This window comes from Hesperophylax consimilis, chromosome 7, assembly GCF_061612785.1.
Source record: "Hesperophylax consimilis isolate HC1 chromosome 7, BYU_Hcon_1.0, whole genome shotgun sequence".
NCBI lineage: Eukaryota > Metazoa > Arthropoda > Insecta > Trichoptera > Limnephilidae > Hesperophylax > Hesperophylax consimilis.
In genome coordinates, this window is record NC_142842.1 from 37,198,975 (window position 1) to 37,224,047 (window position 25,073).

General features: G+C 36.3%; 1 protein-coding gene across 1 annotated transcript; it reads left to right on the forward strand.

Moving 5' to 3' along the window:
- Positions 1 to 18,383: 18,383 nt before the first annotated feature.
- LOC149422706 (uncharacterized) lies at positions 18,384 to 19,453 on the forward strand. Its single transcript, XM_089633992.1, has 2 exons — positions 18,384 to 18,755; positions 19,388 to 19,453. Exons 1-2 carry the CDS (start codon positions 18,384 to 18,386, stop codon positions 19,451 to 19,453), a joined length of 438 nt encoding a protein of 145 aa, XP_089490118.1.
- Positions 19,454 to 25,073: the final 5,620 nt, after the last annotated feature.

Genomic DNA, 25,073 nt, shown 5'->3' on the forward strand with positions numbered 1-25,073 from the left:
TTCTAACTTCGAAAGCAATTTTTTTCGGGTTCTTTATTGCCGAACCGGAGGAAATTTCGGAATCGTGGTTCGAATCATGGTTTCAAGCAAAATAAGTAAAAATATTTGCGAAAAGGTGCGTTTCTGGAAAAACTATTATTCTTACGGACACTTTTTAGAAACTTGGGTTCGAACTTCGAAAGCCATTTTATCTGGTTTTATGTTGCCGAACGGGCGGAAATTTCGGAATCGTGGTTCAAATCATGGTTCTAAGATAGTTCGAAATAGCTTAAAATATTTGCAAAAAGGTGCGTTTCTGGAAAAATTATTACTTGACGGACACTGTTTAGAAACTTAGGTTCGACCATTAAATGCCATTTTTTCTTTTTCTATTTAACGAACGGGCAGAAATTTTGAAATCATGGTTTAAATGTGATCTTAAACGATATCAATAACAATTTTTGCAAAAAGTTGCATTTCTAGAAAATTCATCAAGTTTACGGGCACTATTTGAAGACTTGGGTTCAAACTTCGAAAGCCATTTTTTCTGGTTCTATGTTGCCGAACGGGCGGAAATTTCGGAATCGTGGTTCGAATCATGGTTTCAAGGCAAATAAGTCCAAATATTTGCAAAAAGGTGCGTTTCTGTAAAAAAAATTATTTTACTACACTATTTAGAAACTTGGGTTCGAGCTTAAAAAGCATTTTTTTCTGGTTCTATGTTGCCGAACGGGCGGAAATTGCGGTATCGTGGTTCAAATCATGGTTTCAAGGCAAATAAGTTCAAATATTTGCAAAAAGGTGCGTTTCTGTAAAAAATATTATTTTACGGACACTATTTAGAAACTTGGGTTCGAACTTAAAAAGCAATTTTTTCTGGTTCTGTGTTGACGAACGGGTGAAAATTTTGGAATCGTGGTTCAAATCATGGTTCTAAGCGAAATAGCTTAAAATATTTGCAAAAAGGTGCGTTTCTGGAAAAATTATTACTTAACGGACACTGTTTAGAAACTTAGGTTCGACCTTTAAATGCCATTTTTTCTTTTTCTATTTAACGAACGGGCAGAAATTTTGGAATCATGGGTTAAATGTGATCTTAAACGATATCAATAACAATTTTTGCAAAAAGTTGCATTTCTAGAAAATTCATCAAGTTTACGGGCACTATTTGAAGAATGGGATCGAACTTCAAAAGCCATTTTTTCTGGTTCTATGGTGCTGAACGGGCGGAAATTTCGGAATCGTGGTTCAAATCTTGGTTTCAAGCGATATCAATGACAATATTTGAAAAAGTTGCATTTCTAGAAAATTCATCAAGCTTACGGGCACTATTTGAAGACTTGGGTTCGAACTTCGAAAGCCATTTTTTCTGTATCTATGTTGCCGAACGGGCGGAAATTTCGGAATCGTGGTTCGAATCATGGTTTCAAGGCAAATAAAGTCAAATATTTGCAAAAAGGTGCGTTTCTGTAAAAAACATTTTTTTACGGACACTATTGAGAAACTTGGGTTCGAACTTAATAAGCAATTTTTTCTGGTTCTATGTTGCCGAACGGGCGGAAATTTTGGAATCGTGGTTCAAATCTTGGTTTCAAGCGAAATCAGTTAAAATATTTGCAAAAAGGTGTGTTTCTGGAAATATCATTATTATTTCGGACACAATTAAGAGGCTTGGGTTCGAACTTAAAATGCCATTTTTTCTTTTTCCTTTACACCGAACGGGCAGAAATTTTCGAATCATAGTTTAAATTGTGATCTCAAACGAAATCAATAACAATATTTGCAAAAAGTCGCATTTCAAGAAAATTCATCAGGTTTACGGGCACAATTTGAAGACTTGGGTTCGAATTTTAAAAGCAATTTTTTCTATGTGACCGAACAGGCTGAAATTTTGGAATCATGGTTGAAATTATGATCTGAAGCGAAATCAATAACAATATTTTCAACATATTGTATTTCTAGAAAATTCATTAAAATTACGGGCACTATTTGAAGACTTGGGTTCGAACTTCGAAAGCCATTTTGTCTCGTTCTATGTTGCCGAACGGGCGGAAATTTTGGAATCGTGGTTCAAATCATGGTTCTAAGCGAAATATGTCAAAAAATTTGCAAAAAGGTGCGTTTCTGGAAAAATTATTACTTAACGGACGCTGTTTAGAAACTTGGGTTCGAACATTAAAATCAATTTTTTCTGGTTCTATGTTGTCGAACGGGCGCAAATCTCTGAATCGTGGTTCAAATCTTGGTTTCAAGCGAAATCAGTAAAAATATTTGCAAAAAGGTGGGTTTCTGGAAAAATCATTATTCTTACGGACACTATATAGAAACTTGGGTTCAAACTTAAAATGCCATTTTTTTCTTTTTCTATTACACCGAACGCGCAGAAATTTTGGAATCATGGTTTAAATTGTGTTCTTAAACGAAATCAACAACAATATTTGCAAATGTTGCATTCCGAGAAAATTCATCAGGTTTACGGGCACGATTTGAAGACTTGGTTTCGAACTTCAAAATCCATTTTTTCTGGTTCTATGTTGCCGAACGGGCGGAAATTGCGGTATCGTGGTTCGAATCATGGTTTCAAGGCAAATAAGTTCAAATATTTGCAAAAAGGTGCGTTTCTGTAAAAAATATTTTTTTACGGACACTATTTAGAAACTTGGGTTCGAACTTAATAAGCAATTTTTTCTGGTTCTATGTTGCCGAACGGGCGGAAATTTTGGAATCGTGGTTCAAATCTTGGTTTCAAGCGAAATCAGTTAAAATATTTGCAAAAAGGTGTGTTTCTGGAAATATCATTATTATTTCGGACACAATTAAGAGGCTTGGGTTCGAACTTAAAATGCCATTATTTCTTTTTCCTTTACACCGAACGGGCAGAAATTTTCGAATCATGGTTTAAATTGTGATCTTAAACGAAATCAATAACAATATTTGCAAAAAGTCGCATTTCTAGAAAATTCATCAGGTTTACGGGCACGATTTGAAGACTTGGGTTCGAATTTTAAAAGCAAATTTTTCTGGTTCTATGTGACCGAACAGGCTGAAATTTTTTGAATCATGGTTGAAATTATGATCTGAAGCGAAATCATTAACAATATTTTCAATATATTGTATTTCTAGAAAATTCATTAAAATTACGGGCACTATTTGAAGACTCGGGTTCGAACTTCGAAAGCCATTTTTTCTGGTTCTATGTTGCCGAACGGGCGGAAATTTCGGAATCGTGGTTCAAATTATGGTTCTAAGCGAAATAAGTTTAAATATTTGCAAAAAGGTGCGTTTCTGGAAAAATTATTATTACTTAACGGACACTGTTTAGAAACTTGCGTTCGAACTTTAAAAGCAATTTTTTCTGGTTCTATGTTGTCGAAGGGACGCAAATTTCGGAATCGTGGTTCAAATCATGGTTTCAAGCGAAATAAGTAAAAATATTTGCGAAAAGGTCCGTTTCTGAAAAAATCATAATTCTTACGGACACTATTCAGAGACTTTTGTTCGAACATTAAATGCCATTTTTTCTTTTTCTATTACACCGAACGGGCATAAATTTTGGAATCATGGTTTAATTGTGATCTTAAACCGTATCAATTACAATATTTGCAAAAAGTTGCATTTCTAGAAAATTCATCACGTTTACGGGCACGATTTGAAGACTTGGGTTCGAACTTTAAAAGCAATTTTTTCTGGATCTATGGTGCTGAACGGGCGGAAATTTCGGAATCGTGGTTCAAATCTTGGTTTCAAGCGAAATCAATGACAATATTTGAAAAATTTGCATTTCTAGAAAATTCATTAAGTTTACGGGCACTATTTGAAGACTTGGGTTCGAACTTCGAAAGCCATTTTTTCTGGTTCTATGTTGCCGAACGGGTGGAAATTTAAGATTCGTCGTTCAAATCATGGTTTAAAGCAAAATCAATAACAATATTTCAAAAAGTTGCATTTCTAGAAATTTCATCAGGTTTACAGGCACGATTTGAAAACTTGGGTTCGAACTTTAAAAGCAATTTTTTTCTGGTTCTATGTGTCCGAACGGGCTGAAATTTGGTTAACATCGTTAAAAATATGATCTCAAGCGGAATCAATAATAATAATTAAAAAGTTCATTTAGAAAATTCATTAAAATTACGGACACTATTTGAAGACTTGGGTTCGAACTACAAATGCCATTTTTTCTGGTATTATGGTTTCAACTGAAATCAGAAAAAATTTATGCAAAAAGGTGCGTTTCTGGATAAATCATAATTCTTACGGACACTATTTAGAGACTTGGGTTCGAACTTTAAAGCCAATTTTTTGGTTCAATTGCACCGAACGGGCTGAATTTTTGGAATCATGGTTTGAATTGTGATCTTTAACGGTATCAATAACAATATTTGCTAAAAGTTGTATTTCTAGAAAATTCTTCAGGTTTACGGGCACGATTTGAGGACTTGGGTTCTAACTTATTAATCCATTTTTTCTGGTTCTATAATGCCGAACGGGCGAAAATTTTGGAATCGTGGTTCAAATCATGGCTTCAAGCGAAATCAATAACAATATTTGCGAAAAAGTGCATTTCTAGAAAATTCATCAAGTTTACGGGCACTATTTGAAGACTTGGGTTCGAACTCCGAAAGCCATTTTTTCTGGTTCTATGTGGCTGAACGGGCGGAAATTTCGGAATCGTGGTTCAAATCTTGGTTTCAAGTGAAATCAGTAAAAATATTTGCAAAAAGGTTCGTTTCTGGTAAAATCATAACTCTTACGAACACTATTTTAAGACTTGGGTTCGAACATTAAATGCCATTTTTTCTTTTTCTATTACACTGAATGAGCAGAAATGTTGGAATCATGGTTTAAATTGTGATCTTATACGAAATCAATAACAATAATTGCAAAAAGTTTCATATCTTGAAATTTCATCAGGTTTACGGGAACGATTTGAAGACTTGGGTTCGAACTTTAAAAGCAATATTTTCTGGTTCTATGTGTCCGAACGGGCTGAAATTTCGGAATCATGGTTGAAATTATGATCTCAAGCGAAATCAAGATTAATATTTTCAATATATTGCATTTCTAGAAAATTCATTTAAATTAGGGGACTATTTGTAGACTTGGGTTCTTACTTGAAAGCAATTTTTTTCGGGTTCTATATTGCCGAACCGGCGGAAAATTTGGAATCGTGGTTTAAATCATGGTTTCAACTGAAATCAGAAAAAATATTTGCAAAAAGGTATGTTTCTGGAAAAATCATAATTCTTACGGATACTATTTGAAGACTTGGGTTCGAACACCAAAAACCATTTTTTCTGGTACTATGCTCTGTACGGGCTGAAATTTCGGAATCGTGGTATAAATCATGGTTTCAACTGAAATCAGAAAAAAATTTTGCAAAAATAATAATATTTTCAATCTTTTGTATTTCTAGAAAATTCATTAAAATTACGGGCACTATTTGAAGACTTGGGTTCGAACTTCGAAAGCCATTTTTTTCGGGTTCTATATTTCCGAACCGGCGGAAATTTCGGAATCGTGGTTCAAATCTTGGTTTCAAGCGAAATCAGTAAAAATATTGGCAAAAAGGTGCGTTTCTGGAAAAATCATTATTCTAACGGACACTATTTAGAGACTTGGGTTCGAACTTTATATGCCATTTTTTCTTTTTCTATTAAACGGAACGGGCATAAATTTTGGAATTATGGTTTAATTGTGATCTTCAACGGTATCAATAACAATATTTGCAAAAAGTTGCATTTCTAGAAAATTCCTCACGTTTACGGGCACGATTAGAAGACTTGGGTTCGAACTTATTAATCCATTTTTTCTGGTTCTATGTTGCCGAACGGGCGGAAATTTTGGAATCATGGTTGAAATGATGATCTCAGGCGAAATCAATAATAATATTTTCAATCTTTTGTATTTCTAGAAAATCATTAAAATTACGGGCACTATTTGAAAACTTGGGTTCGAACTTCGAAAGCCATTTTTTTTGGGTTCTATATTTCCGAACCGTTCGTTTCAAGCGAAATCAGTTAAAATATAGGCAAAAAGGTGCGTTTCTGGAAAAATTATTACTTAACGGACGCTGTTTAGAAACTTGGGTTCGAACTTTAAAATCAATTTTGTCTGGTTCTATGTTGTCGAACGGGCGCAAATTTCTGAATCGTGGTTCAAATCTTGGTTTCAAGCGAAATCAGTAAAAATATTTGCAAAAAGGTAGGTTTCTGGAAAACCATTATTCTTACGGACACTATTGAGAAACTTGGGTTCAAACTTTTAATGCCATTTTTTTCTTTTTCTATTACACCGAACGGGCAGAAATTTTGGAATCATGGTTTAAATTGTGTTCTTAAAGGAAATCAACAACAATATTTGCAAATGTTGCATTCCGAGAAAATTCATCAGGTTTACGGGCACGATTTGAAGACTTGGTTTCGAACTTCAAAATCCATTTTTTCTGGTTCTATGTTGCTGAACGGGCGGAAATTGCGGTATCGTGGTTCGAATCATGGTTTCACGGCAAATAAGTTCAAATATTTGCAAAAAGGTGCGTTTCTGTAAAAAATATTATTTTACGGACACTATTTAGAAATTTGGGTTCGAACTTAAATCATGGTTTCAACTGAAATCAGAAAAAATATTTGCAAAAAGGTGTGTTTCTGGAAAAATCATTATTATTTCGACACAATAAAGAGGCTTGGGTTCGAACTTGAAATGCCATTTTTTCTTTTTCTTTTACACCGAACGGGCAGAAATTTTCGAATCATGGTTTAAATTGTGATCTTAAACGAAATCAATAACAATATTTGCAAAAAGTCGCATTTCTAGAAAATTCATCAGGTTTACGGGCACGATTTGAAGACTTGGGTTCGAATTTTAAAAGCAATTTTTTCTGGTTCTATTTGACCGAACAGGCTGAAATTTTGGAATCATGGTTGAAATTATGATCTGAAGCGAAATCAATAATAATATTTTCAATATATTGTATTTCTAGAAAATTCATTCAAATTACGGGCACTATTTGAAGACTTGGGTTCGAACTTCGAAAGCCATTTTTTCTGGTTCTATGTTGCCGAACGGGCGGAAATTTCGGAATCGTGGTTCAAATCATGGTTTTATGCGAAATAAGTTAAAATATTTGCAAAAAGGTGCGTTTCTGGAAAAATTATTATTACTTAACGGACACTGTTTAGAAACTTGCGTTCGAACTTTAAAAGCAATTTTTTCTGGTTCTATGTTGTCGAACGGACGCAAATTTCGGAATCGTGGTTCAAATCATGGTTTCAAGCGAAATAAGTAAAAATATTTGCGAAAAGGTCCGTTTCTGAAAAAATCATAATTCTTACGGACACTATTTAAAGACTTTTGTTCGAACATTAAATGCCATTTTTTCTTTTTCTATTACACCGAACGGGCATAAATTTTGGAATCATGGTTTAATTGTGATCTTAAACGGTATCAATAACAATATTTGCAAAAAGTTGCATTTCTAGAAAATTCATCACGTTTACGGGCACGATTTGAAGACTTGGGTTCGAACTTTAAAAGCAATTTTTTCTGGATCTATGTGTCCGAACGGGCTGAAATTTTGGAATCATGGTTGAAATTCTGATCTCAAGCGAAATCAATAACAATATTTTCAATATATTGCATTTCTAGAACATTCGTTTAAATTACGGGCACTATTTGAAGACTTGGGTTCGAACTTCGAAAGCAATTTTTTTCGGGTTCTATATTGCCGAACGGGCGGAAATTTCGGAATCGTGGTTCAAATCTTGGTTACAAGCGAAATCAGTAAAAATATTTGCAAAAAGGTGCGTTTCTGGAAAAATCATTATTCTTAAGGACACTATTTAGAGACTTGGGTTCGAACTTTATATGCCATTTTTTCTTTTTCTATTAAACCGAACGGGCATAAATTTTGGAATCATGGTTTAATTGTGATCTTCAACGGTATCAATAACATAATTTGCAAAAAGTTGCATTTCTAGAAAATTCATCACGTTTACGGGCACGATTTGAAGACTTGGGTTCGAACTTATTAATCCATTTTTTCTGGTTCTATGTTGCCGAACGGGCGGAAATTTCGGAATCGTGGTTAAAATCTTGGTTTCAAGCGAAATCAGTAAAAATATTTGCAAAAAAGTGCTTTTTTGGTAAAATCATAATTCTTACGGACACTATTGAGAGACTTGGGTTCGAACTTTATATGCCATTTTTTCTTTTTTCTATTAAACCGAACGGGCATAAATTTTGGAATCATGGTTTAATTGTGATATTCAACGGTATCAATAACAATATTTGCAAAAAGTTGCATTTCTAGAAAATTCATCACGTTTACGGGCACGATTTGAAGACTTGGGTTCGAACTTATTAATCCATTTCTTCTGGTTCTATGTTGCCGAACGGGCGGAAATTTCGGAATCGTGGTTCAAATCTTGGTTTTAAGCGAAATCAGTAAAAATATTTGCAAAAAAGTGCTTTTTTGGTAAAATCATAATTCTTACGGACACTATTGAGAGACTTGGGTTCGAACTTTATATGCCATTTTTTCTTTTTCTATTAAACCGAACGGGCATAAATTTTGGAATCATGGTTTAATTGTGATCTTCAATGGTATCAATAACAATATTTGCAAAAAGTTGCATTTCTAGAAAATTCATCACGTTTACGGGCACTATTTAAAGACTTGGGTTCGAACTTCGAAAGTCATTTTTTCTGGTTCTATGGTGCTGAACGGGCGGAAATTTCGGAAAGGTGGTAATAATCATGGTTTTCATTAGTCACCGAACCTCGGTAGTGTGCAGTCTTGTTTACCAGTGCTCTGTGTTTGACGGCTTACTTTGACGGCGGCGCGGCGTACAGATAAGATTTATTTATTGTTACGTTTTTGTATTGATTATTTTTGTTTGTGTTATTGGTTTGCGACGAAGTTGCGTGTATTATTTCTATCATTCATTATTTCTTAAATAATAATTATTGTTTAATTTTTTTTTTTAATTTGTTGAAATGGAGGAAGATGAAAATCGACCTCCGGACCCTGAGCCCATTTCTAATATTGTAGACGACTACGATACTGATGATACCCAGACTTCTGTAACCCTTCCTTCACGAAAACGACGTCCTCCGCTTTGCCTTAGTGTACCTCCTAAAATTAAATCTCTTTCACAATCAAACGAAGCCCCAATCTCTCATGGAAGTTATAATGATACAATTCCTCCAGAAGCAAAAGCCATTGAGCTTATGTATTCTATTTCATCTTCAGCTCTATTTATTGTCAATGTCCAAAGGACTGAACAGGGGAAAATAATTCATCCCCTGGATTTTGGTAAATTTATTTTCAGCTCAAAACTCAATAACCTCGGTATTATAAATGGATCAATAAAACCGGAAGGTCGATACAAACTATCCATAGAATTTAAATCAGCCACATTAGCTAATGATTTTGTTAAAAAAATAGGTTCTCTTTCAAATAATAAATTTAAATCTTTCATACCTACATTCAATTTAACCAGAATGGGCAGAGTAAGAGGTATCCCAACCGATCTATCAGAAACAGAAATAGTAGATGCTCTTAATGACTCCCAATTAACTCCAAAAGTTTTAAAAGCACGTCGTTTGAATTTCAAGGATACTTCCACCGGCACCACTATTTGGAAACCTTCCCAATCCGTTGTTATTACTTTCGAAGGTCAAACATTACCATCCCGTGTATTTATTTATTATAACGCTCTTCCCGTTGAAATATACAGATTCCCGACTATCCAATGTTTCAACTGTTGCCGTTTTGGTCATTCAAAACCTATTTGTCGTTCCCCTCCTCGTTGCTTCCATTGCGGAGAGGATCATCCCTCTGAACAGTGTCAAAATACAATGAATAACCCTATTTGTATTAATTGTAAGGGCAACCATACTGCTGTTAGTGTGGCCTGTCCAGAGTTATCTAGACAGAGAAATATCAAACAGTCAATGGCTGCAGACAATATTTCCTACTTTCAGGCCTCTAAATTATTCGCTCCTACAAAAAAATCTTTTGCAGAGATAACGTCTAACGCTTCTCTCTTTCATTTTTCTTCCCCTAAATCCCCTCTATCATCTTCCCACAAAGAAACTATTTTCAAACCGATAAAATCTAATCCAAAATTTATTCCTTCTTTCGATAAAAAACTACATAATGAACTTTTACTTAACCCGAATAAATCCCAGGCTCCCAATGGGACTGCCTTAAAAAACTGTTCCACTTCCGATATCTTCCCTAAAGTCACGATTGAAAATTCTTCTTTTATTCAAACTTTAATTACCCTATTAATTACGATCCTTTCAAATAACAATAAAGTACCGTCCAACGCTGCCGATTATATGAAATCTTTACTCTCTAGCCTTCCCGATGTATCCGCAAATGAGCAAAATACTTCAATGGAATAGTAGAAGTCTATTCGCCAACAAAATTGATCTTGTACAGTTACTTGATGAACATAATATTTCAGTTGCTGCCATCTCCGAAACGTGGTTAAAACCTTCATACCAATTTAATATTCCTGGATATCATTGTCTAAGACATGATAGACTGGATGGCAAAGGTGGCACTGCTCTTATTATACATAATTCTATCCCTTTTAAACAAATTATTTTCCACATTCTCTGCAATAATTTTCAGATAGTAGCTGCTGTTATATCTGATATTACATTACTATCAATATATATCCCTCCCTCTACAATTTTTGTTGAAAACGAATGGTCAACATTTATATCCCAGATTCGTCCCCCGTATATGATACTTGGGGACTTCAATGCTCATTCTCCTTCTTGGGGCAGTGAGTTAACAAACCGTTCTGGCCATAATCTATAAGATTTTATGGATACCTATAATTTATGTATACTAAATGATGGATCTCCAACTCGTTTCTCTGCCCCTCAACATCGGAAAAGTGCAGTCGATTTATCTCTTTGCTCATCTTCGGTGATTCCCATATGTTCTTGGAACATCCTTAAAGATCCCCTTTCCAGTGACCATTTTCCTATAATAATTACCTTCCACCATATATCTTCCACGCTTTCCTTTTCGATAAACAATAGTTTTAAATTTAAAACGAAAGACGCGAATTGGAGAAATTTTTCTTCAGAATTAGACTCCATTGTTCAAGCATCTAAGTCTTCCCTTGTCAACACTAGTTTACAATGTGAATTATTTCCTAACATGATAATAAAAGCTGCAGAAAAAACACTTAAAAAACGTAATGTTAACATTAAGATAAAACATTCCACCCCATGGTGGGATGAAGAATGCACTAGTGTCGTTAAATCCAGAAGAGAAGCAATTTCCATTTTCCGTAAATGTATGTCTTTCGAAAATTACCTTTATGTGAAACGCGCCCAGGCAGAAGCGAAACGCGTTTTGAAAAACAAAAAGCGGTCTGGATGGCGAAAATTCTGTGAACGCTTGTCTCCTGAATCTCCCCAGTCATCCGTTTGGTCCAATTTAAAAAAATTCGGTTCGTCATATACTCCGCAGCGTTCTAAACATATTCCAGAAGAAATTATTATAGGTTTTGCTGATAAGATAGCTCCTCCGTCAGTTGCCAGATGTGAGGAAATGCCTTCCTTTATTTCTTATCCATCTCACTCTAGCTGGCTGGACTCTCCTTTCTCAATAAGTGAATTAAATCGAGTAATCAATTCCCTTCCAGACTCTTCTCCTGGCCCTGATGGAATCTTATATAGTTTCATTAAAGCATTCTCAGACATGTCGGTTGAATATTTTTTATCCCTAATTTATTACATGTTCGAAACGGGATTTATTCCGGAAGTCTGGAAAGTTCAAAAAATCCTTCCGATTTTAAAACCTGGCAAAAATCCATCTGAAATCTCATCCTATCGTCCTATTGCTCTTTCGTCATGTTTAATGAAAGTAGCAGAACACTTGATAAAGAACAGATTGGAATGGTTTGTTGAAAATCACAGAATCATCTCTCCTAATCAATATGGCTTCCGGAAAAAGAAATCAACCATAGATAATTTAAGTGTGTTAACAACAGACATCCGTATATCTCAGTCCCTTAATTCTTGCACTCTGGCCACATTTCTTGATCTTTCGTCAGCTTACGACGATGTATTAATTAACATTTTGAAAGAAAAATTAATTAAAATAAAAATTCCCTTAAAACTAGTTCAATTTATTATTAATTTACTAACAGACAGATCCATTATTATCCACTTTTCCTCAAAAACTATAAATCGCAAACTATGGAAGGGGTAACCTCAGGGGTCCGTAATCAGTCCATTATTATTTAATATATATATAAGTGATTTAGACAGTGTAATTCCTTCATCTATCAAGCGACTTTATTTTGCTGATGATTTCCTTATATATTTATCACACAAAAATCTATCGCGCGCTGCGAAGGAATTGAATTTGGCTTTACATAATATTAAAATTTGGTTGTTGACAAATGGGATGAATTTAGCTACGTCTAAAACCAAAGTAGTGGCTTTTACGCGCAAAAGAAAAATACCCCCCTTTTCTGTCTGCTTTGATAATGTCCCTCTTCAAATCGTTAAGCAAATTAAATTTCTTGGACTACTTTTGGATCATAAACTTTCCTGGCTCCCGCATATTCAGAACATTTCGGCTAAGTGTGAAAAGGGGCTAAATGTTATGCGAGCTGTTTCCAGAGTGTGGTGGGGATCTCATCCTACTACTCTTAAATTAATATATGGTGCTCTAGTGCGAAGCCATTTGGATTATGGAACATTTCTTTTTGATCCTCTTCCTAAATATTTGGACAAAAAACTTGAAAGAATTCAGTCCAAAGTGCTAAGAATAATTATTGGAGCGATAAAATCTTCTCCAATTAATTCTCTCCAGGTAGAATGTGTTGATCCCCCCTTAATTTTAAGGAGACAATTCCTAGCTGATAAATATATTTTTAATTCTTTTTCTATATCGCGTCACCCTTTAGAACAAAGCCTTGATTATTTGTTCAATTACTTAACCGGTCAGCAACGTAAGCAGATATACACGATAAAATAACGATAGCAGTCAAGTACAATAAGCGTGTTTACACGTCAACGCGTGTGTTTCCACAAAAATCGTCATAACTCCGTTATTCTTCTAGTGACATCCCTAAAACAAGAAGTAGAATATTCGTATTGAATGAAGCTTCACATCTCTATTCAAAGTTATCCATAGAAACCCGTAAAAAGACCTACTCAGTGGAAGCAAATTTTACCCGCCAAATCGTAAAACGACGCCAAGAAAGCCGTTTGACGTGCCGACCCGCCTCGCAAGTTTAATTATTTTTTTAAAAATACATTTTGTATGAAATGGTCAAAAAGTGAAGTGACAGAATTGTTTATTGTACATTTGTACGATGAAATAAGTGTTTTTTTTTTACATTATCCGTGATTTTAGTATCGTTTTTACATAAAACATTACAGGTGAGTCATTTTTACAATTTTTTCATGTTTCCATTCTAAATTTAAATATTTACAAATGTTAATATTTATTTATGATACACAAATTTGAAAGCCTATTTTGTAACCTTTCTAAAACAGTTTTTACTTTTCGGCTCCGTTCAGTAATGTTTCATTTATAGAGCTTTGATTGTGAGGCGGTAACAACACAACGTTTTCGTGAAATTGACATTTCAATAAAGACATCTTAGCTTCAAGTTCGCGAAAAGTCGGAGGGGTTAAATAACGAAAAAAGATCGACAGATAAAAATCGACTTCCTCTCCTTCTAAAAAGTTTTCTTTCATTCAAATCTCTGTCTTCTTCCCTCCAAAATCTACAAAAAGATCCTATCCTTCCTATTTTCACCATCCCATTTGATTCTATCAATTATATCCCCAACGTTATAACTTCAGACTTCCGAACTGATATTTTAACCTCATCTCATCAAAATGTTGAGGAAAAATTTAAAAACATTACATCTTCTAAGTTTCCAGAATTTTCTCTCATTTACACAGATGGTTCTAAGTCTGATAACAAAGATTGTGGAGCTGCGGTACACATTCCCGAATTCGATTTAGATTTGTCTTATAAATTGCCTAAAGAAATTTCCATATTTACTGCAGAATGCTTCGCAATTGAACAAGCTTTGAGCCAAATCCAGCTTTTCAATATTCGACGAGCCTTACTGTGCACTGACTCACTAAGCGCAGTGTTGAAAATTTCCTCAAATATCCATAAACCTGAAGACTATATTATTTATAATATCAGAAACACCCCTAAATCTTAAAATGAATTAAATTTCGAGACAATATTGGTTTGGGTCCCTGGCCATTTAGGAATTGAGGGTAACGAGAAAGCCGATTCTCTAGCAAAACTTGGAACAATTTCTGGCTCTAATCCTTTAGATTTTAAAATTCCTATCTCTGACGTCATCCCAATTCTTAAATCCAACATGATCCGCTCCTGGGAAGAAAATTGGACTAATACGAAAACCCGAACTGGTGCTTTTTATGCTGGAATACAAAATCATATTCCAAGTAAACCTTGGTTCCAAAGCAAGAAAAAATCCAAAAGATTTATATCCTGTATCTCGAGAATGAGAATTGGTCATTGCCCCATTGCATCCCATTTGTTTAAAATCCGGGTCCTAGATAGTCCACTCTGCCAGTGCGGCATGGAAAATGAGACTCTTGATCACGTTTTCTTTAATTGTAAAAATCATTCATCCTTCAAAGGCATTTATCGTGTACTTATAAAAATCACCCACCAATCTCCCCTTAGTATTCCTTATTTACTTTCTCTCAACAATTCTCGCATTTTCTCAGTTCTATACAAGTTCATAGACTTGAATGACTTCAATATTTGAGATTTCTTATTCCCGTATAGATTTCCCATAAAATTATAACCATCTCTCTTAACTTTAACGGCACATAGCACTCTCTTTAGGATGAATTGCCTAATACAAAAAAAAAAAAATCATGGTTTCAAGCGAAATCAGTAAAAATATTTGCAAAAAGGTATGTTTCTGGAAAAATCATAATTCTTACGGAAACTATTTGAAGACTTGGGTTCGAACACCAAAAACTATTTTTTCTGGTACTATGCTCTGTACGGGCTGAAATTTCGGAATCGTGATATAAATCATGGTTTCAACTGAAATCAGAAAAAAATTTTGCAAAAAGGTGCGTTTCTGGATAAATCATAATTCTTACGGACACTATTTAGAGAATTGGGTTCGAACTTTAAAAGCCAATTTTTCTGGTTCAACTGCACCGAACGGGCTGAATTTTTGGAATCATGGTAAAAATTATGATCTTTAGCGGAATCAATAACAATATTTGCAAATGTTGCATTCCTAGAAAATTCATCGGGTTTTCGGGCACGATTTGAAGACTTGGCTTCGAACTTCAAAATCCATTTTATCTGGTTCTATGTTGCCGAACGGGCGGAAATTTAAGATTCGTCGTTCAAATCATGGTTTAAAGCAAAATCAATAACAATATTTCAAAAAGTTGCATTTCTAGAAATTTCATCAGGTTTACAGGCACGATTTGAAAACTTGGATTCGAACTTTAAAAGCATTTTTTTCTGGTTCTATGTGTCCGAACGGGCTGAAATTTGGTTAACATCGTTAAAAATATGATCTCAAGCGGAATCAATAATAATAATTAAAAAGTTCATTTAGAAAATTCATTAAAATTACGGACACTATTTGAAGACTTGGGTTCTAACTTCGAAAGCAATTTTTTTCGGGTTCTATATTGCCGAACGGGCGGAAATTTCGGAATCGTGGTTCAAATCTAGGTTTCAAGCAAAATAAGTAAAAATATTTGCAAAAAGGTGTGTTTCTGGAAAAACTATTATTCTTACGGACACTATTTAGAAACTTGGGTTCGAACTTCGTTAGCCATTTTATCTGGTTCTATATTGCCAAACGGGCGGAAATTTCGGAATCATGGTTCAAATCTTGGTTACAAGCGAAATCAGTAAAAATATTTGCAAAAAGGTGCGTTTCTGGAAAAATCATTATTCTTATGGACACTATTTAGAGACTTGGGTTCGAACTTTATATGCCATTTTTTCTTTTTCTATTAAACCGAACGGGCATAAATTTTGGAATCATGGTTTAATTGTGATCTTCAACGGTATCAATAACAATATTTGCAAAAAGTTGCATTTCTAGAAAATTCATCACGTTTACGGGCACGATTTGAAGACTTGGGATCGAACTTATTAATCCATTTTTTCTGGTTCTATGTTTTCGAACGGGCGGAAATTTTTGAATCGTGGTTCAAATCTAGGTTTCAAGCAAAATAAGTAAAAATATTTGCAAAAAGGTGTGTTTCTGGAAAAACTATTATTTTTACGGACACTATTTAGAAACTTGGGTTCGAACTTCGTTAGCCATTTTATCTGGTTCTATGTTGCCGAACGGGCGGAAATTTCGGAATCGTGGTTCAAATCATGGTTCTAAGCAAAATAAGTTAAAATATTTGCAAAAAGGTGCGTTTCTGGGAAAATTATTATTACTTAACGGACACTGTTTAGAAACTTGGGTTCGAACTTTAAAAGCAATTTTTTCTGGTTCTATGTTGTCGAACGGACGCAAATTTCGGAATCGTGGTTCAAATCATGGTTTCAAGCGAAATAAGTAAAAATATTTGCGAAAAGGTCCGTTTCTGGAAAAATCATAATTCTTACGGACACTATTTAGAGACTTTTGTTCGAACATTAAATGCCATTTTTTCTTTTTCTATTACACCGAACGGGCATAAATTTTGGAATCATGGTTTAATTGTGATCTTTAACGGTATCAATAACAATATTTGCAAAAAGTTGCATTTCTAGAAAATTCATCACGTTTACGGGCACGATTTGAAGACTTGGGTTCGAACTTTAAAAGCAATTTTTTCTGGTTCTATGTGTCCGAACGGGCTGAAATTTTGGAATCGTGGTTGAAATGATGATCTCAGGCGAAATCAATAATAATATTTGCAATATTTTGTATTTCTAGAAAATTCATTAAAATTACGGGCACTATTTGAAGACTTGGGTTCGAACTTCGAAAGCAATTTTTTTCGGGTTCTATATTGCCGAACGGGCGGAAATTTCGGAATCGTGGTTCAAATCTTGGTTACAAGCGAAATCAGTAAAAATATTTGCAAAAAGGTGCGTTTCTGGAAAAATCATTATTCTTATGGACATATGGGGACTACTTTAACTCGTCCCACATATGATAACACTAAATAATTACTCCGCCGCCTGAAGCCCCGGGAGAGCCAGGCGCGGACGGGAACGCAACTCTCTGCCATTCTAGTTTCAACTTTCGACCAAACCACCACTCTCTACTACCGCCGTCTCTGCGTTCACATAACTTGTAAATTCATTCTCGCAAATAAATTCAACAAAGATCGCAGACCTTTATCTTTCAATCATCAGAATTCCTTGAACACAGATTTACGATACCGGCAGCCATCGTAAATTACATTTATCCTGCCATACTGGTGATCCCGACTTTACACTGCCATACTGGTGATCCCGACGTTCACGCTGCCATACTGGTGACCCTCGACATTTCTGGTGATAATAATTTTTAGTGGACACGGTAGGTCGATCGTTGAAGCTGGAATCCTGGACAATCGAGTAAGTAACTTCCAATCTCATTACTTACAATCTCATTTTCAACATTTTCAAGTCCAGTATATTTATTAGAGTCTGATTGTCGAATTATAAAGCACATTTCAAAAAAAAAGCATTATTGTCCCACCAATTCTAATAATTAAGTATATCAAATATACCCACTAATCTGAACCAAAAAACTCGTATATTCGAATAGTATAGTGCCAAAAAATCTCAATTTCAGTGAAACACCGCACCAGCAGCTGCAGACCAAGCATCAAATATACCGCAGAACGCAACAATTTCTGCAGACCAACATCAATTTCATCGCAGATCAAGGATCTACCGGATTTACTACGCAGGCAGAACTTCAGTTCCGGACCTCATAACATCCATCACAAATCAATGCCCAGTAATCAACACCAAGTAACGAACCATAATTAATCCTACATACAGTGATTTTACAGCTAAATTTCCGAATACGAACATTCTAAAATAACTTTAAAAAAAAAAAAATTTTTTTTGCAAGTGTACAATATTGTTACATGTTTATTAAATTAAGTGACCAGACAAGTTGAACTCGTCACAGTACATCCACATTATTTACATTGTATGCACTCTAGATTAAGGGATTTTTGAAATTTCCGGATACCATCAATCTAACATTTTTGAATTTTAAAATTTTTTTCAAAACCTAAATTTACTGTCGTCATTGTTTTTGTTTCCTTGCTATTTTTACACATAAATCTGCCTATATTATACTGCCTATTGCTTGCCGTATTATCAAAACAATTTGTCATTCGAGAATAACCAGACATCGAATGAAATCCACGGTAATAATTCCACAATGGACACAACAATAAACTCTGTCTCGGTTAAACTACCCGCGTGCTGGCGCGACAACATTGCACTTTGGTTCGCACAAGCTGAAAGCCAATTTTCTAACTCAAGACTAAAGGATGACCTCACCAAGTACAACATTATTGTTGCCGCTTTGGATATGGAGACCCTCAGGACCGTAAGCGACATCGTCATCAATCCTCCTGCAGCAGACAAGTACACTCATCTCAAATCAGCACTCATCGAGAGATTACAAGATTTTGAAGAAAAGCGACTCACTCGTCTTCTAACCGGACTACAGCTCGAGGACAGGAAGCCTTCTGGACTGCTTCGACTCATCCATGAACTCGCTGGTCCCGGGCTATCGGAGAGCCCAATCGTACGAGTACTTTGGCTGCAAAGACTCCCGCAACACATTCAGGCCATTCTTACCGCACTACCCGACGACAATCTGTTGCAACTAGCATCCACAGCAGATAAAATCTCGGAAGTTTATCAAAAATCTGAATGTGACATTATGGACAATAAACATTATAATGGCATCCCGAACTCGAATCCAAACATCAGTGCTATATTACAAAACTTACAAGAACAAATTTCGGCACTCACTCTAGAAGTCAGTCGACTTAAAACAACTCGGAGAGATGATCATGGACAGGCAAACATTAATTTCGAAAACCGAAATCCCAGCACCCGCCGCGAATGGCGTCATCCATCGACATCATACCCAAATTCCGCGCACCGACCTCGTTCCAGGTCACGTGGTAGACCGTTACACACGAATAACACAACACACGGCTACTGCAGTTACCATGCAAAATTCGGTAACAAATCATATAATTGCACCAAACCATGTACCTTTATTAATAATAAGTCAAGAAACGACAATGGAAAACCCGCAGTAGAAACGTGCGATTTTCCTCAAAAAACTTGTCGTCTCTTCATTCACGAACTCGTGACGCGATAGAAATTTTTAATTGACACTGGTGCCGACGTATCTGTTCTCCCAAGATCATGCGGGAACACGACCAATACGGTCACCACAGATACATGCCCCACCACATTATACAGTGCTAGTGGGAAACATATAAAAACATACGGTACAAAAACCATAAATCTCCAATTTGGCCTCCGCCGCGATATGAAGTGGAAGTTCATCATCGCAGACGTCTCAAAAGTCATTTTAGGAGCAGATTTCTTACACTTCTTCAACTTAAGCGTCAACTTGAAGAAAGGAACCCTAACGGACCAGTCAACAGGATTGCAGATTAGAGGAGCTTCGCTGCAAGGACCCTCATCTGGCATTTCAACGCTGTCTTCAAGTCAAAAATACCGGGACATCCTACAAAAATACCCAACACTGACTCGACCCAACATCAAGAGTCAAGACGTTCCGAGTCACAACGTCACTCACGTCATAGAAACCAAGGGACCGCCGGTAACTGAACGAGCCCGCAGGATGGCACCAGCACTGCTTGAAGCCGCAAAGAAGGAATTTAAATTTATGATGGAGCAAGGGATTTGCAGGCCGTCCAAAAGTAGCTGGGCGAGCCCACTACACATGGTGAAAAAATCCAACGGGGAATGGCGCCCTTGCGGCGATTATAGGCGTTTAAACGCAATAACAACGCCAGACAAATTTCCGATACCACAGCTCCACGACTTCGCACACAAATTAAATAAGGCGAAAATTTTCTCTAAAATTGACCTAGTGCGCGCCTACAATCAAATCTCAGTCGACGAGGCGGACATACCGAAAACCGCAATAATAACACCGTTTGGCTTATACGAATTTACATCGATGCAGTTCGGACTATCTAACGCAGCCCAAACCTTCCAAAGATTTATGCACGCTGTAACAAGAGATTTAGAATCATGTTTCGTGTATATAGATGACATTTTAATTGTATCGGAAAACGAGCAAGAACATCTAAAACATTTAGATGCCCTTTTCCAACGCCTCACAGAAAACAACCTGATAATAAACATCAACAAATGCAAATTTGGTCTACCAGCCGTTGATTTTCTAGGACACACAATATCACCGGACGGTATTACTCCCATCAAGGAGAAGGTGAAAACGATTGAAGATTTTCCACTTCCCAAAACAATGCAAGGTTTAAGACGTTTTCTTGGAATGTTGAACTACTACAGGAGATTTTCGAAGAACTCAATCAGCACCCAGATTAAACTCTTCAACTTCACAGCAGGCTACAAGAAAAATGACAAAAGAACCCTCACTTGGACTCCGGAATTGACAGCTGCGTTTGAGGAATGCAAAAATCAGCTGGCAAACGCCACCCTCCTCGCGCATCCGGATCCTCAGGCGAGAATCGCCATAATGGTCGACGCGTCTGATTTGGCAATCGGCGCATCCCTCCAACAGTTCAAAGGTGATGCATGGCAACCTTTAGGATTTTTCTCCCGTAAATTTACACCCGCTCAATGTAAATATAGCACGTTCGACCGGGAGTTAACAGCATTATTCGAAGCAATCAAATATTTTAGAAATGAAATAGAGGGTAGAAATTTCACAGTCTACACGGATCACAAACCGATTACGTTTGCGTTCAGCAAGAAACGCGCTTCAAGCTCACCGCGACAAGAAAGACAACTAGATTTCATTTCACAGTTCACCACCGACGTTAAACACATCTCCGGTCATCTCAACACCGTAGCAGTTACGCTGTCTCGAATAGAAGAGATAAACAGCCCCTCTGCTATTGATTACAGACGTATGGGGATAGAGCAGAGTCACGACGACGATCTTATTAAGGCGCATGAGGACTCCTCCCTTGTCTTGCGGAAGATGATAATTCCCGACACGGACGAATTATTATGGTGCGACATCTCCACTGGTCGTGTGAGACCTTTTGTTCCTCGAGACATGAGAGAACAAGTAATAGCCAACGTACACAACGTATGCCACCCAGGCGCCTCCGGCACCTCCAACAGCATACGTCAGAGATTCGTCTGGCCCAAGATGGCAAAGGAAATCAAAACCTTCGTCAAACAGTGTGTCGCTTGCCAGAAAGCCAAAGTATCACGACACACAACTGCACCCACAGCGACATTTATCCTGCCCGAGGATCGATTCAGAAACGTCCACATTGACTTGGTCGGCCCTCTACCAGCTTGCAATGAGTACAAATACCTCCTAACAATGATCGACAGGTACACTCGCTGGCCAGAAGCAGTGCCATTAAAAGAGATGTCCGCAGAAAACGTAGCTACAGCCTTAATGTCACAATGGATAGCTCGACACGGCGTTCCAGACACAATCACCACAGACCAAGGACGACAATTTGAATCCTGTCTTTTCAGGAGCCTTACTCAAAAATTCGGTATCAAACATAACCGAACCACCGCCTACCACCCGCAATCTAACGGAATTATTGAAAGGTGGCACAGGACCCTTAAAGCATCTCTGATGGCGCGTGATAACTCGGACTGGTTGGAAAATCTCCCGATCATCCTACTCGGTTTGAGATCAACAGTCCGCGAAGACATAAAATGCTCACCCGCCGAAATCACGTACGGAAGAACACTTAGGCTACCATCTGAATTCTTCACCACAACCCACCGCGAAGAACCCGACACCTACGTCGGACGCCTACAAAAAAGGTTTAATGAGATGAAACCCACTCCCGCTAGTAACCACAGCGCTGGAAAATTTTTCATCCACAAGGATTTACCGCATTCATCACACGTTTTTCTACGCACCGACGCCGTAGGGAAACCACTTCAAAACCCCTACGAAGGACCTTTCGAAGTCAAAGAACGTGACGATAAAACTTATGTTATCATGGTCAACGGTAAACCAAAAAGAGTCTCAATAGATCGACTGAAACCTGCATTCTTTCAAAGCACAGAAGAAATCCCATCAAGAAGAACCGTCACACAGCCTCTAATAACAAAAATGACAACTCGATCCGGAAGACATGTTCACTTCCCGGACAGATATCAAGCGCAGTAATAATTTGGCAATATCATAAGGCACAGTAATTAGCAAAAATAACTAACCAGAAACCTTAGATTGACGTATCCATAAATTTCATAAATTAATTGTAACTATCATATCGCAAATGTCAGACAATCTAATAAATTACTGTTACTAAAACAAAAAAAAACAATATAAAATTTACTATCAATAATACGCATATATAAGCATCCTACAATAAAATCTTTATTATGTAAATATTCACAATACCATGTACTACATCAAAAGTGCATTAATAAAAACAACAATAGAACTGTCATAACAAGCTATTTTAAATCATCGTAAACAATCATAGTATACACAGGTAGCTCACTACTAAGCTAAGTACATTGCGACTAGCGCTCGCCGTTTATCAATAATTATGTTTACCTGTATATCATTTATGTACCTATTTCCTACGGCGAATAAAAATTCGTACGGCCACAGCTACTATGCAACGGCGGCATGGAGCCACTATTATTATTACTTTGTTATTACTTTCCTGTCGCTAACCGAGCGCAATATTATCACAACATTATGTACCTTAGATTATAAATGGACTTGTGTTTTTATAAATTATGATTGACATTTTAAAATATTCATTGTTGTAATTATGTACTATATGTTACTTTTGTATCGCGAAGAGACGCTGGTGGGGAGGTATATGGGGACTACTTTAACTCGTCCCACATATGATAACACTAAATAATTACTCCGCCGCCTGAAGCCCCGGGAGAGCCAGGCGCGGACGGGAACGCAACTCTCTGCCATTCTAGTTTCAACTTTCGACCAAACCACCACTCTCTACTACCACCGTCTCTGCGTTCACATAACTTGTAAATTCATTCTCGCAAATAAATTCAACAAAGATCGCAGACCTTTATCTTTCAATCATCAGAATTCCTTGAACACAGATTTACGATACCGGCAGCCATCGTAAATTACATTTATCCTGCCATACTGGTGATCCCGACGTTCACGCTGCCATAGACACTATTTAGAGACTTGGGTTCGAACTTTATATGCCATTTTTTCTTTTTCTATTAAACCGAACGGGCAAAAATTTTGGAATCATGGTTTAATTGTGATCTTCAACGGTATCAATAACAATATTTGCAAAAAGTTGCATTTCTAGAAAATTCATCACGTTTACGGGCACGATTTGAAGACTTGGGATCGAACTTATTAATCCATTTTTTCTGGTTCTATGTTGCCGAACGGGCGGAAATTTTGGAATCGTGGTTTAAATCATGGTTTCAACTGAAATCAGAAAAAATATTTGTAAAAAGGTATGTTTCTGGAAATATCATAATTCTTACTGAAACTATTTGAAGACTTGGATTCGAACTACAAAAACCATTTTTTCTGGTACTATGCTCTGTACGGGCTGAAATTTCGGAATCGTGGTATAAATCATGGTTTCAACTGAAATCAGAAAAAATTTTTGCAAAAAGGTGCGTTTCTGGATAAATCATAATTCTTACGGACACTATTTAGAGACTTGGGTTTGAACTTTAAAAGCCAATTTTTCTGGTTCAATTGCACCGAACGGGCTGAATTTTTGGAATCATGGTAAAAATTATAATCTCTAGCGGAATCAATAACAATATTTGCAAATGTTGCATTCCTAGAAAATTCATCGGGTTTTCGGTCACGATTTGAAGACTTGGCTTCGAACTTCAAAATCCATTTTTTCTGGTTCTATGTTGCCGAACGGGCGGAAATTTCGGATTCGTGGTTCAAATTATGGTTTAAAGCAAAATCAATAACAATATTTCAAAAAGTTGCATTTCTAGAAATTTCATCAGGTTTACAGGCACGATTTGAAAACTTGGATTCGAACTTTTAAAGCATTTTTTTCTGGTTCTATGTGTCCGAACGGGCTGAAATTTGGTTATCATCGTTAAAAATATGATTTCAAGCGGAATCAATAATAATAATTAAAAAGTTCATTAAGAAAATTCATTAAAATTACGGGCACTATTTGAAGACTTGGGTTCTAACTTCGAAAGCAATTTTTTTCGGGTTCTATATTGCCGAACGGGCGGAAATTTCGGAATTGTGGTTCAAATCTAGGTTTCAAGCAAAATAAGTAAAAATATTTGCAAAAAGGTGCGTTTCTGGAAAAACTATTATTCTTACGGACACTATTTAGAAACTTGGCTTCGAACTTCGTTAGCCATTTTATCTGGTTCTATGTTGCCGAACGGGCGCAAATTTCGGAATCGTGGTTCAAATCATGGTTCTAAGCGAAATAAGTTAAAATATTTGCAAAAAGGTGCGTTTCTGGAAAAATTATTATTACTTAACGGACACTGTTTAGAAACTTGGGTTCGAACTTTAAAAGCAATTTTTTCTGGTTCTATGTTGTCGAACGGACGCAAATTTCGGAATCGTGGTTGAAATCATGGTTTCAAGCGAAATAAGTAAAAATATTTGCGAAAAGGTCCGTTTCTGGAAAAATCATAATTCTTACGGACACTATTTAGAGACTTTTGTTCGAACATTAAATGCCATTTTTTCTTTTTCTATTACACCGAACGGGCATAAATTTTGGAATCATGGTTTAAATGTGATCTTTAACGGTATCAATAACAATATTTGCAAAAAGTTGCATTTCTAGAAAATTCATCAAGTTTACGGGCACTATTTGAAGACTTGGGTTCGAACTTCGAAAGCCATTTTTTCTGGTTCTATGGTGCTGAACGGGCGGAAATT